Source organism: Bombina bombina, chromosome 3 (genome assembly GCF_027579735.1).
Source record: "Bombina bombina isolate aBomBom1 chromosome 3, aBomBom1.pri, whole genome shotgun sequence".
Classification (NCBI taxonomy): Eukaryota; Metazoa; Chordata; class Amphibia; order Anura; family Bombinatoridae; genus Bombina; species Bombina bombina.
In genome coordinates, this window is record NC_069501.1 from 39,536,681 (window position 1) to 39,548,512 (window position 11,832).

General features: G+C 37.3%; 1 protein-coding gene across 1 annotated transcript; it reads right to left on the bottom strand.

Moving 5' to 3' along the window:
• Window positions 1-10,220: 10,220 nt before the first annotated feature.
• LOC128652835 (ribonuclease P protein subunit p29-like) lies at window positions 10,221-11,171 on the bottom strand. Its single transcript, XM_053705799.1, has one exon. It carries the CDS (start codon window positions 11,117-11,119, stop codon window positions 10,460-10,462), a length of 660 nt encoding a protein of 219 aa, XP_053561774.1. The 5' UTR covers window positions 11,120-11,171; the 3' UTR covers window positions 10,221-10,459.
• Window positions 11,172-11,832: the final 661 nt, after the last annotated feature.

Below are 11,832 nucleotides of genomic sequence, written 5' to 3' on the forward strand. Positions count from 1 at the left end.
GATGAAGTTCTTTATGGGGTTTATCCCTTTAAATCTCTACATCACATGGGTTTTCATCGTATTTAAGGCCCCTCCTTCCTATTGTTCACTGCTAGGTAATTTGTCTGTAGTCTAACTTGCTACTTGTTAGAGCAACTAATCTCTAGTCTATTGTATTTGGCTGGTTTCCTCTGAGATTATTTCCAGTCTGCATCCTAATTTAATTCCTCAGTGAGGACTCTACAGAACTACAGTGTTCCTGCAATCTTCTGTTTCCTCCTTACCTTGGCAGGACTTCACCTCAGCTTATGTCTACAGGATTACCTCCTTGTATCTGATAGGATTTATCCTGGGTAACGGGTAAGATTCCTCCTTCTCCACAATTCTAACTACAACCACGCAGTCGGCGTGTGACGTCAGTAGCGGTCGAGACTGAGCTCAGATCTCTTTCCGGATTGCCACCACTTTTGGTCTATAACAAGACTCTGCTTATGTTTTGCAATATCGGATACTAGTTTTACATACCGCTGCAAGTGTCTGTTCATATGTGCTTACTAACCAGTATCATCTGTACCGCTGCATTGTAAGATTCAACTACTTACAGACTAATAATATCACTGAACAATTGTACTGATATTCAAATTCCAATTTAATTGCAGATATAGTCATATTCTTCTGTGCACTAAGCCTCTATCTACGATCTATTTAACCATCTGCTGCTTATTCTCATGCAGACAGCACAAGGATACTGTATCAAACATCACTTGCTTACTGAGTTTTGCCTTATTTTGTATATAATATATTTTTTCTCTGTTTGACTCTGTAAACTATTGATCCTATGGTCTGGTGTGAGACTGAGTGGTAACTAATATTTGGGTAACCATCTATACAAATCTAACACTCTTTACTCAACGGTTCTTGGAAAGGTTTTCAATCAGGACAAGGCCTCACTGATGAAGGCTATCCTAGACCAAAGAGAGGGCTCAAGACCTACATAATACCAAAAGGTGCAAGACTGGAGATATCTTGAGCTAGAGTTAACAAGAGAAACAGTAAGTATCTTTAACAAAAACATAATACTGCATGGATGGTGGGTGATCTACTACAGGTTAAATGATTATGGCCCGTTTAATATTTTTGTACATAAACACTGGGTGGATTCTTATAGATTTCCATGTTGCATTTGTTTCAGTTAAAGAAAAAAATCATAACTCAAAAAAATAGGTGTGCACTGTTAAATTTTAATATAATCTTTACAATTAGTTTAATGATTTAACTTTAAAATAACAGCAGAAATGTAATGGTAACTGAACACAGATTAGCCCAGTTATTAGACTTACCTTTTGTTACTGTGCAACACATCATCGTTCATCTGTTTTCTTTATTTTGAATATTCTTTACCTTTGAGATCTGAATATTTACTGATGTATAAAAATTAAATTTTGTTTAATTTGCAGTGAACAGCCTTAAAGAAGAGGATTTGATAGTTGAGAGAGAACAACGGCCACCATATAGCTGCCCTCTTACTGCATGGCCCCACCCATTGGATGATCTTTGGGGGTTTTCAGAGCTGCTGTACTAACTGCTGTTATCATCCTGGTCATTGTTAAAAGGAGTGATGATGAAGAACATTCTGTTTTGTCTGTTTGACCAATTTACAGATTACAAACCAAAGATGGCGTCTTGGTGTTCAAGAAATCATTAATGCTAGTGTTGAAGAGTAGATTTACTCTAATCACTTTATAATTATAATGCATTTGAATCTTTTATACCAGTTTTGGCCTTTACCGTTTTAGATTCTAACATACGTATATTGAAGTATGGAAGAGGTAATTAGGAATAGGGGAACACTTATCACACCAGATTAAGCACCACAGGTGAAGCATAGTTGTGATTTTTTTCTAGTTACTTATTGTTTGCATTGCTCCTATGTTGGTGAGAGACAGGAATATATTGGTGCAATGGGAAGATAAATGGTGGTGTAGATCAGACATGATTTAGCTTGAGTGGAGACAAGAATCAGTGGGTTTTTTGGGAGAGAAATAAGTGGTGCAGGATGAATAGAAATCAACTATTCCTAATGTGAAAGGGATATTATTAAGTTGGTGTGGGTAGGATATAAATCATCTGGGGGTTTTGGGAGATTGAAATGCAGAGACTAAAATCAATTAGTGGCATGGAGAGTAAAATCATTTGGGAAGTTAGATTAGATTGTGATATGGGTCCATATTTTGTTAGGGATATAAAAAGGATATGATTAAGCGCTGTAAAAGGCGCGAAACGCGTCAGGGTTAATTCCTTGCATCTCTGCATGTTTATGGACTTTAAAACATTTATAATAAAGCATAATTTTTTATCTTTACCCTCGAGAGCTCAGGATTCCTTGCTACTTCATATAAAAAGGATTATTGTCCAAATTAAATGTGAAATGTTATCACTTGCATAACATAGCACGAATATTGAGGGGGCTACTGAGATGTATGCATTTTGCTGTGCGTATGGCGGTCTATTAATATTTCCACCTTATGTATGTTCAAGGTTAATTGAGCCTCACTTCACCTATCTGAGCATATTTCTAGTGGGCGTTCCTGCCATTAAAGGGACAGTGTACACTAATATTTTCTCCCCTTTAATGTATGTTCAATTATCCATTATACCTACTGTAGTGTATTCAGTTGTTTACAAATGGCTCCTTCATCTTTATTTTCTTATTTGAAATAGCCTATTTTAGGCTAGATTACAAGTGGAGTGCTAAATATCACTTTTTGAAAGCGATATTTGAGCTCCACTGAGTAATCCCAGCGAATGCTAATGTGCACTGGTATTACAAGTTGACAGCAATGCGAACGTGAGCTTGTTTCAATTTAAATCTATTAATTGAGAGAGACTGTGAGAAGCAGCGGTTCTATCTTTGATGGGAGTATTTGTTCTTTCCAGCTTTTTGTAATACCATCTCACAAATTGTCTGTATTTGAACGTGAGCTCGTGTTTGCATTGCTGGAAAGAATTGCGCTCACGAGAACACGCTTCTATAGGCTCCAATGGGAGACAGCACAGAACCTAAGCGCAGCAAAGGGGGGTAAGTGGTGCAGAGATGGCAGAAATATTAAATATATATGATTATATATAAATATGTATGGGTTAATATGTGTATAGACGCAAATATTTATATAAGCATCTACATATATATTTTACTGGGAACACACAGTTCCCATAGACTACACTGTAATAGAACTTTTTAGTGTTGTTTTCTTTTTAACACCCCACTCCCACCAACTTTACCCCCAAAATATTGCCTAGTGCAGTAATTTTATTAAAAAATAAAGATGCTGCTATATTTATTTTTTTAATAAAATACACTACACTGTATTTTGGGGGATTTGGTGGAATTTTTAAAAAATTAACCAGAGATCTGATCTCTGGTTAAATTCTATAAGTACAACTTACTAACGTGAGTGCTCCACTTGTAATCTAGCACTCTGTCTATCGTTTCCCCACCCCTACTGAACAATTCTGATCTTAAATTCTGTTACACAAAAAACATGTAAACTAGAAAATTTAGATAAAATAATACTCTGTTGATGCCTGTGACAGAGATGTGCTAAAATGTTCATTGTTCTCTCTAAGGGCCAATGATCTAACGGACTCTGGGCTGGCGAGATTATTAAAGAATGCTCTGCAATACTTCTATTTCCCTGGTGAAATAATCTAACGCAACTTTTTTACCTTGAAAACAGGGCGTCTCGCTAAGATGCATAAACGGCATGTTTGAAAGGGAAGAAGATGAATAATTACAAAAGCGCACAATAAAATTTGCATGTAAATAACAGAGGAATAAAAATTGTATTAAATTTACACAACAAATCATAATTTAAAGGGACACTGAACCCAATTTTTTTCTTTCATGATTCAGATAGAGCATGCAATTTTAAGCAACTTTCTAATTTACTCCTATTATCAATTTTTCTTCGTTCTCTTGCTATCTTTATTTGAAAAAGGCACCAACGCTATTTTTGGTTCAGGCCTCTGGACAGCACTTGTTTATTGATGGGTGAATTTATCCACCAATCAGCAAGAACCCAGGTTGTTCACCAAAAATGTGCCGGCATCTAAACTTACATTCTTGCATTTCAAATAAAGATACCAAGAGAATGAAGAAAATGTAATAGTAATAAATTAGAAAGCTGTTTAAAATTGCATGCTCTATCTGAATTATAAAATATTTTTTTTGGTTCAGTGTTCCTTTCAGTACACTGAATGTGCAAAAATCCCTTAGAAAAGCACACTTAAAAGTACAAAATACAAAGCATAAATGTGGTTTCTTCATAAAATGGACTGTTCATAGGTGTTCCACTGGTGTATACATGAAAAGGTCTCTCTCATCCCAGCGTAATTCTGGTACGATTTCTCAGTATAGATCTCACAAATTTTGTGGACGTTTATCAAAACACCTTAAACCCTAATAGAGAAACACGTGTATATGAAGATATATGTGATTGTAAGATGCTATGCACAGAAAGCAGCATAATGTGATTTTTATTAGCCGTAGGATTTCTTTTTTAAAGTGTGCCCTGTTGTGCTGTGCTTACTTCCTGTTTTGGTTTGATGGCACATTGAAGATTCCATACAAAGATGATGTCATCAAGTGGGCAAAGCTGTGCTAAGAATCAGAGCAGTACAGGAGCCATCTTAAAGGGACCGCCTACTCCAGAATTATTCTGGTTTAAAAAGATAGAAAATCCCTTTATTACCCATTCTCCAGTTTTGAATAACCAACACAGTTATATCATTACACTTTTTACCTATGTGATTTTACCTTGCATCTAAGCCTCTGCAGACTTTTCAGTTCTTTTGACAGACTTGCATTTTAGCCAATCAGTGCTGAATCCTAGGTAACTCCACAAAGTTATCTATGTGGCAAACATGAACCAACGCCCTCTAGTTGTAAACAAATGTCAAAATGCATTCAGATAAGAGGCAGCCTTCAAAAGGGCTAAGAAATTAGCATATGAGCCTACCTAGGCTTAGCTTTCAACTAAGAAAACCAAGAGAACAAAGCAAAATTGATGATAAAAGTAAATTGGAAAGCTGTTTAAAATGACATGCCCTGTCTAAATCATGAAAGTTTAGTTCTGACTAGACTGTGCCTTTAAGGCAGTTAGTGTGAAAGATATAGTGAGAAGAGCTGCAACTCAGGATCAGATAAGTGCAGCTAATAAGAAGTCTAATGTCAGCTACAAATCAGTGCAGCCAAGAAGTGTGATGGGCTGCTACAGATCAGTGCAGCCAAGAAGTGTGATGGGCTGCTACAGATCAGTGCAGCCAAGAAGTGTGATGGGCTGCTACAGATCAGTGCAGCCAAGAAGTGTGAGGGGCTGCTACAGATCAGTGCAGCCAAGAAGTGTGATGGGCTGCTACAGATCAGTGCAGCCAAGAAGTGTGATGGGCTGCTACAGATCAGTGCAGCCAAGAAGTGTGATGGGCTGCTACAGATCAGTGCAGCCAAGAAGTGTGATGGGCTGCTACAGATCAGTGCAGCCAAGAAGTGTGATGGGCTGCTACAGATCAGTGCAGCCAAGAAGTGTGATGGGCTGCTACAGATCAGTGCAGCCAAGAAGTGTGATGGGCTGCTACAGATCAGTGCAGCCAAGAAGTGTAAAGGGCAGCTACAGATCAGTGCAGCCAAGAAGTCAGTCAGCTACAGATCAGTGCAGCAGGATACAGCATCAGCTAGTCAGGAAGAGTAAGAACGGTCAGTTACACATAAGTTATACAGTTATAAAGTTAGCCTGGATTACAGTCTACAGAACAGACTTATTACAGCTGGTCAGGTAGTTCCCTTGTCATCTTGCATAGTACCTGATACTGAGATTACAATAGTGCTGCATACACAGTGTAGAGCAGTGTTTTTCAACCAGTGTGCCGTGAGAGATCCTCAGGTGTGCCACGGCAGACTGACAACAGTGTGACATATTTTTTAAACTTTGCTTGTTTTTTACTCCCAGTGCAGGGGTAGTTTGTAGGAGGCATGGCATAACAGCACAATACATACAGTATGTGTGTGTATGTGTATATATATATGCTGTATTAGGCTACAATGTGTGATTTTTTTAAAATTTTGGGATGGTGGTGTGCCACAGGATTTTTTAATGTAAAAAAGTGTGCCACGGCAAAAAAAAAAGGTTAAAATTCACTGGTGTAGAGGACTGCTAATATAAGGAGTGCAGCAGCCAATCATTAGAAAGGACTATACATATGTGTATCTATCCCTATTACTGTGTGCAAATCTACAGGAGCACCTTGTTATGTAATCCAGTAAATAAAGTGCCCGTCTCTATTCAGAGGTTGCCAGTGCATCATTCATATAAAGAGTTAATGTTTGCTATTTAAGGACAGCTCCCTGCTAACTTTGCTCTATGGTGTGCAGTGTCCCTTTCTAGCAAGCTCCATTACTTTCCATAGGAGACCTCTCGCCACTCGCAGGGACTGCCCCCTTGTTAGGGTAATTCCACCAGGGCAAACACCTGCTTGGGTCTGTGTGAAAAAAACGCCTCAGGTCTGATTATGTAATCTTCGCCAGATCAATGATGATGATTAATTATGAGAGGGTTCTGCAGAGAATGGGTCAGGACTGAACTAAATCACAAAATAAATGTTTGGGTTTCAAACCCCTTTAACAAAAGCTGCATCCACAGCATCACAAATAGAACTGATCATTACATTTAAAAAGATTTATATTAATTTAATCATGAAGTACAATTGCCTTAAAAATGACCTTTAGTTTTAGCCAAAATAATCAAAGTATTATAAAAATATATTCATGTTGAACATGTGAAATAAAAAACAAGTATGGAAAAACCTGAACGTGTGCTAAAAATAACTATAAAACTATTTATAACACATTTCATTCTACATTTTTATAGTAATTCAGTTAATCTTATTATAAATTGCTTAGAAGTTTAAACATTAAATCTATTCCATATTGAATTGAAATTATAAGAAACAATTTTTTTTCATTCATGATTTAGATAAAGCATCCAATCTTAAGCAGTTTTCTAATTTACTCCTATTAATTGTCTTTGTTCTCTTGGTATCTTTATTTGAAAAAGCAGTAATGTAAGCTTAGACGCCGGCCTATTTCTCGTCAAGCACCTAGGCTGCGCTTGCTGATTGGTGGCTACATTTAGCCACCAATAAGCACTGTCCATGTTCTGAACCAAAAATGGGCTGGCTCCTAAACATACATTTCTGCTTTTCCAAATAAAGATACCAAGAGAACAAAGAAAATTGATAAATTGGGGCAAGTTAGAAAGTTGTTTAAAATTGCATGCTCTAACTGAATAATGAAAGGGGGGAAAAAAAAAAGTGGGTTTCATAACCCTTTAAGTTCTTAAAGTGATTGTAAACATTCCCCATTATAAAATCAGATCTGGAATGTTAGTGATATTTTAGATGGAGTTGAATTCATCAGTTGTAAAAAAGATGCGCTATAACTTACTTTTTAATATAGATAAGAAATTCTAATACCCAGCAGCGCTCTGCCGTCCACATCAAAAGTAATTTTTTCTGTGAAGTGGACGGCGGAGCGCTGCTGGGTATTAGAATTTCATATCTATATTAAAAAGTTACAGTGCATCTTTATTACAACTTATTAATTAAACTCCATCTAAAATATCCCTAACATTTCGGATCGGAGTTTATAATGGGAAAGTTTACCATCACCTTAATACTTATATATGATTACATATGGCTAGATTAGTGGCACGCTAACAATAGCAAATGAACAATACCGTTTTTTTTGCGCTCATATTACAAGTTGAAAAACACAATCGTGAGAGCGAAATCGCATTTTACGCTCAAAGTAATAGTGCAACTGAAAAGCATGCATAAAAGGGTTAGACTTAAAAAGAGGCACTAAACAACTTGGGATGGGTGAATGTTTTGCAACATTTGAAAAATAAAACTAATTGTGATACATTTGTTCGTTTCCAATGTTTGTACAAAATTCTAACATTAGTTTAATGTAATCTAATTTTCTATTCAAATTACGCAATATTCAAATAAAAAAAATTGAATCTATATATTTGTATTTTTAATACTCTCTTCGAATGTTTCTATTTCAAATGTTGCATAGTTCAAATTTACATTTAAATTGATATATTTGCACCAATTATGTATCAATTTACTAAATTCCCTACCACATGATCTATTGAACATCTGAATAGTATTTGTTGAATCGAATGTTCAGGTTAAAATATATGCAACGCGTTTCTTGGTAAACACTGTTTCATCAAATGCCTGATGAAACTGTTTACAGAGAAACGCGTTTCATATATTTTACCTGAACACTTGGATGACAGCTTATACCAGGGGTGTTTTTTTATGATGTTTTTAACTCAAATGTATTTGATTTTTTTTTACCAAACACTCGGAATGTGTTAAATTCTGAGTCCTAAGTCTACGCTACCTTGAGAGTCACCCTCTCCCCACTCCAAACGCTGAGGATCCTGTGTTCCAGCAGTACCGGAGTTCAGCTCTCTGGATGGCTGTAAAAGATCTAGCCTGTGTCTATTGGCATAAGAGATTGCTGTTCCCAAATGTAAGTACCCTGTGTGGAATGGCATTATTTTGAAATAGCTGATTCTGACTGATTCACATGCGGCACCTCTTCTTATCCTTCTGCTATATTAATATACTTTTTACCTCTGTGATTACCTTGTATCTATGCCTATTCCGACAGCCTCCTTATCGCATGGCTATTTATTTATTATCTATTGACTTGCATATTAGCAAATTGGTGCTGTTGTGCATAACTTCATGGGCGTGAGCACAATGTTATCTATATGGCACATATGAATTAGTCTTGTGAAAAGTTTATAAAAAAAACATGTGATAAGAGGCTGTCTTTGGTAGCTTAGAAACAGGCAGAAATGTAGAAGTTTAAATGTTTTAAAGTATATTAATATAACAATGTTGGTTTTGTGCAAAGCTGGGGAATGTGTATTAAATGTGTTAACTATTTTTTTTAAACAACAATTTTTGTGTTCACAGCCCCTTAAAGCTGGTACAGGGACCCTTTATGGTTCTCTTCCTAATTAACAGTTTTGGTCTAGTATTCTGGTTTTCAAACCTGTCCTCAGGCCTCCCCAACAGGCCAGGTTTTCAGGATCACCTTGGATCAGAGCAGATAAAATAACCATGTTTACTATAAAGCTGATAGTTCAGATATCATCAAAATGTAGCCTGTTCGGCCTCCCTGAGGACAGGTTTGAAGACCAGTGGTTTAGTTGATTTATAATGTAGTTCTGATCAATTAAAACTAATTAGAATTGTGCGTTAGCTGGGGGCTCTATATAAAAGTTTAGATGGGGGGGGGGGGTACTTTTCTAACAGTTTATTTAATAACATTGCTAAAAAAAAATAAAAAATATATATATAAATAGTAAAAAACCTTGGACTAGACCCAGTATGACAGCCAGGAAGAGAAATCACTAGGGGCAGTGCTGCTTCTGTCTGGTAGAGAGAACAGTGGAGCTGGAATTCAAGAAAATGTTTTATAATTATTACGGAAATATTATGGGGGGGGGGGCTTTAGCAGTTGTGTGATCCTTTGATATTGAAGGAGCCTTTAGGCATTAGGGGGTATTGCAGTTAGGATACTTGTAAGGGAAAAAGTCAAGTAGTGTGGCTGGACCAGTTCAAGACAGGTATTTGCTGTAGGGGAGAGGTTGTGTAATGAGGTGAAATCAGTTGGGGTTAGGTTTAATTAAAGGTTAACTGGTGCAGTGAGAATGCCTTGAAGTTGGGGTGCTGAGAGACCACAGTACACAACCCTATTCACTTTAAATAACATTTGTTTTTTGCTAGAATGTTTAATTGCAGACACATTCTGAACATTTAAACTTAATTGTATTCCATACATTTCTAGAAATAGGTTATGTTAAAAGAAAAAAAAAAAATCTTTTGAAATGTGTCCTTTCCAAACTTGGGGGGGGGGGGGTGGTAATGTAAAAAACAAATAAGTAGAAATCTCAAAACCATATGAACACCAAACCTCATCACTGTGCATAAACAAAAACACACACACACACACAATCCTTAAAGACATATTGCTCCATTAGCTATAGCTTATTTAACGAGTACCAATGGCTTCAGCCATTAGCTGTCATTTTAGTTGTGTTGTCAATCTCATTTGATCAGTATATTTCAACGCTTAAACCTCTGGTTATAACACAAACATCTTATATTCCAAACATTTTAATGACATCACAGGGTAAGGCAGCAGTTTAATGGTTCAGGATATTGTGTCCTCATGGGAATTATTAGATGTAAGGAAGTTTCATCATCACTCTATTCCAGCAGACACGAAATAAACTGCTTTACTGTTAATCACTTAGTGCTATTTCTCTGAGGTTTTCACCCATCTCCATAGAAGAAGTCAGTGATGTCTCAGAGCAGTCTCTGTATGTTACACATAAGGTTACAAGTCTATGCTTCCTTTGCCTTTGAATTTCTTGGCAGATCGCTCGCTGGATCTCATCTGCAGTTTGCTTCCATAGATGTGCGATATAAATCCGTCAATTTCCAGAGTAAAGACGCAGTTTAACTTGGGAACAACTTTCAGTTTATCTTCTTTAGTGATTATCTTAAATACAAATTTAGTTTCCTGTAAAATGATTCCAGTCAGCCCTACATAGGATGGGCATTTAGATTTTGTGACCATGACTTGTGCTCCGTGCAGATCAGCCTTCAGCAGCTTATTCTGAATCATCTGGGGCTGAGCATCAGGCCGGAGCCCATTACACAAGTCCCGGATGTATTGCTTCCACAGGTCATGCAGTGGCACAAACATCTCGTACTTCTGCTGCTCTGGTTTAATGTCAAACAGCCTCATCTCTCGCTTTTGCTTTGCAGACAAACCTTTAGATTTGCTCCGTTTCTTCTTTTTCTTTTTGTAGCTGTGCTCTAGAACAACGGCCTTCCTCTCCAAGCACTCCTGGAGAGTTTTCTTCCTCAGGTTCGGCATACTACGCTTTAGGAAGGCATTGACAAACAATTCTGCTTTCTCTGGAGGGTGAAGCTGTAATCCTATTTGCTTTGCCTCTTCAGGAGGTAGCGGCTGATAGATTATATGAGACATCTCTGTTACACGTGCAGCAAACAATTCTGCTTTTCCGGCGCACGCTAATGACGTCACGAAACGTCAGCGACTGTTCGCGCTTTAAATACTCGTTGGCTATTGCGTCAGTGTTATGCTCTTTTGTAAGCGGCTGCTTTTAAACGTGACAGGCGGCGAGTTCCATAAAATAATTGTACTAGCTGGTGTCAGATAATTAATTACCCCAGAGTCCTTACTGCAGCCGTGATACCGGCAAAGCTGTCTCTGTGCACTGCCCTCGGGATATCTGTTGTAACAATCATAGGTCTCACCAGATGTGACACTCACGGATGTACTAGACATTGTGTGCTATTGCTCCCTTATGATCTGTATGATTAGACACCTGGAACCAGATTGGGCTATTTAAATTGAATAATATTGGAACCAGATTGGGGTATTTAAATGGAATAGTATTGGAACCAGATTGGGGTATTTAAATGGAATAGTATTGGAACCAGATTGGGCTATTTAAATGGAACAGTATTGGAACCAGATTGGGCTATTTCTATGGAATAGTATTGGAACCAGATTGGGCTATTTCTATGGAACAGTATTGGAACCAGATTGGGCTATTTCTATGGAACAGTATTGGAACCAGATTGGGCTATTTCTATGGAATAGTATTGGAACCAGATTGGGCTATTTCTATGGAATAGTATTGGAACCAGATTGGGCTATTTCTATGGAATAGTATT

Excerpts from the sequence above, each read along its gene's own strand:
- LOC128652835 (XM_053705799.1), bottom strand. The coding sequence starts at position 11,119 with ATGTCTCATATAATCTATCAGCCGCTACCTCCTGAAGAGGCAAAGCAA.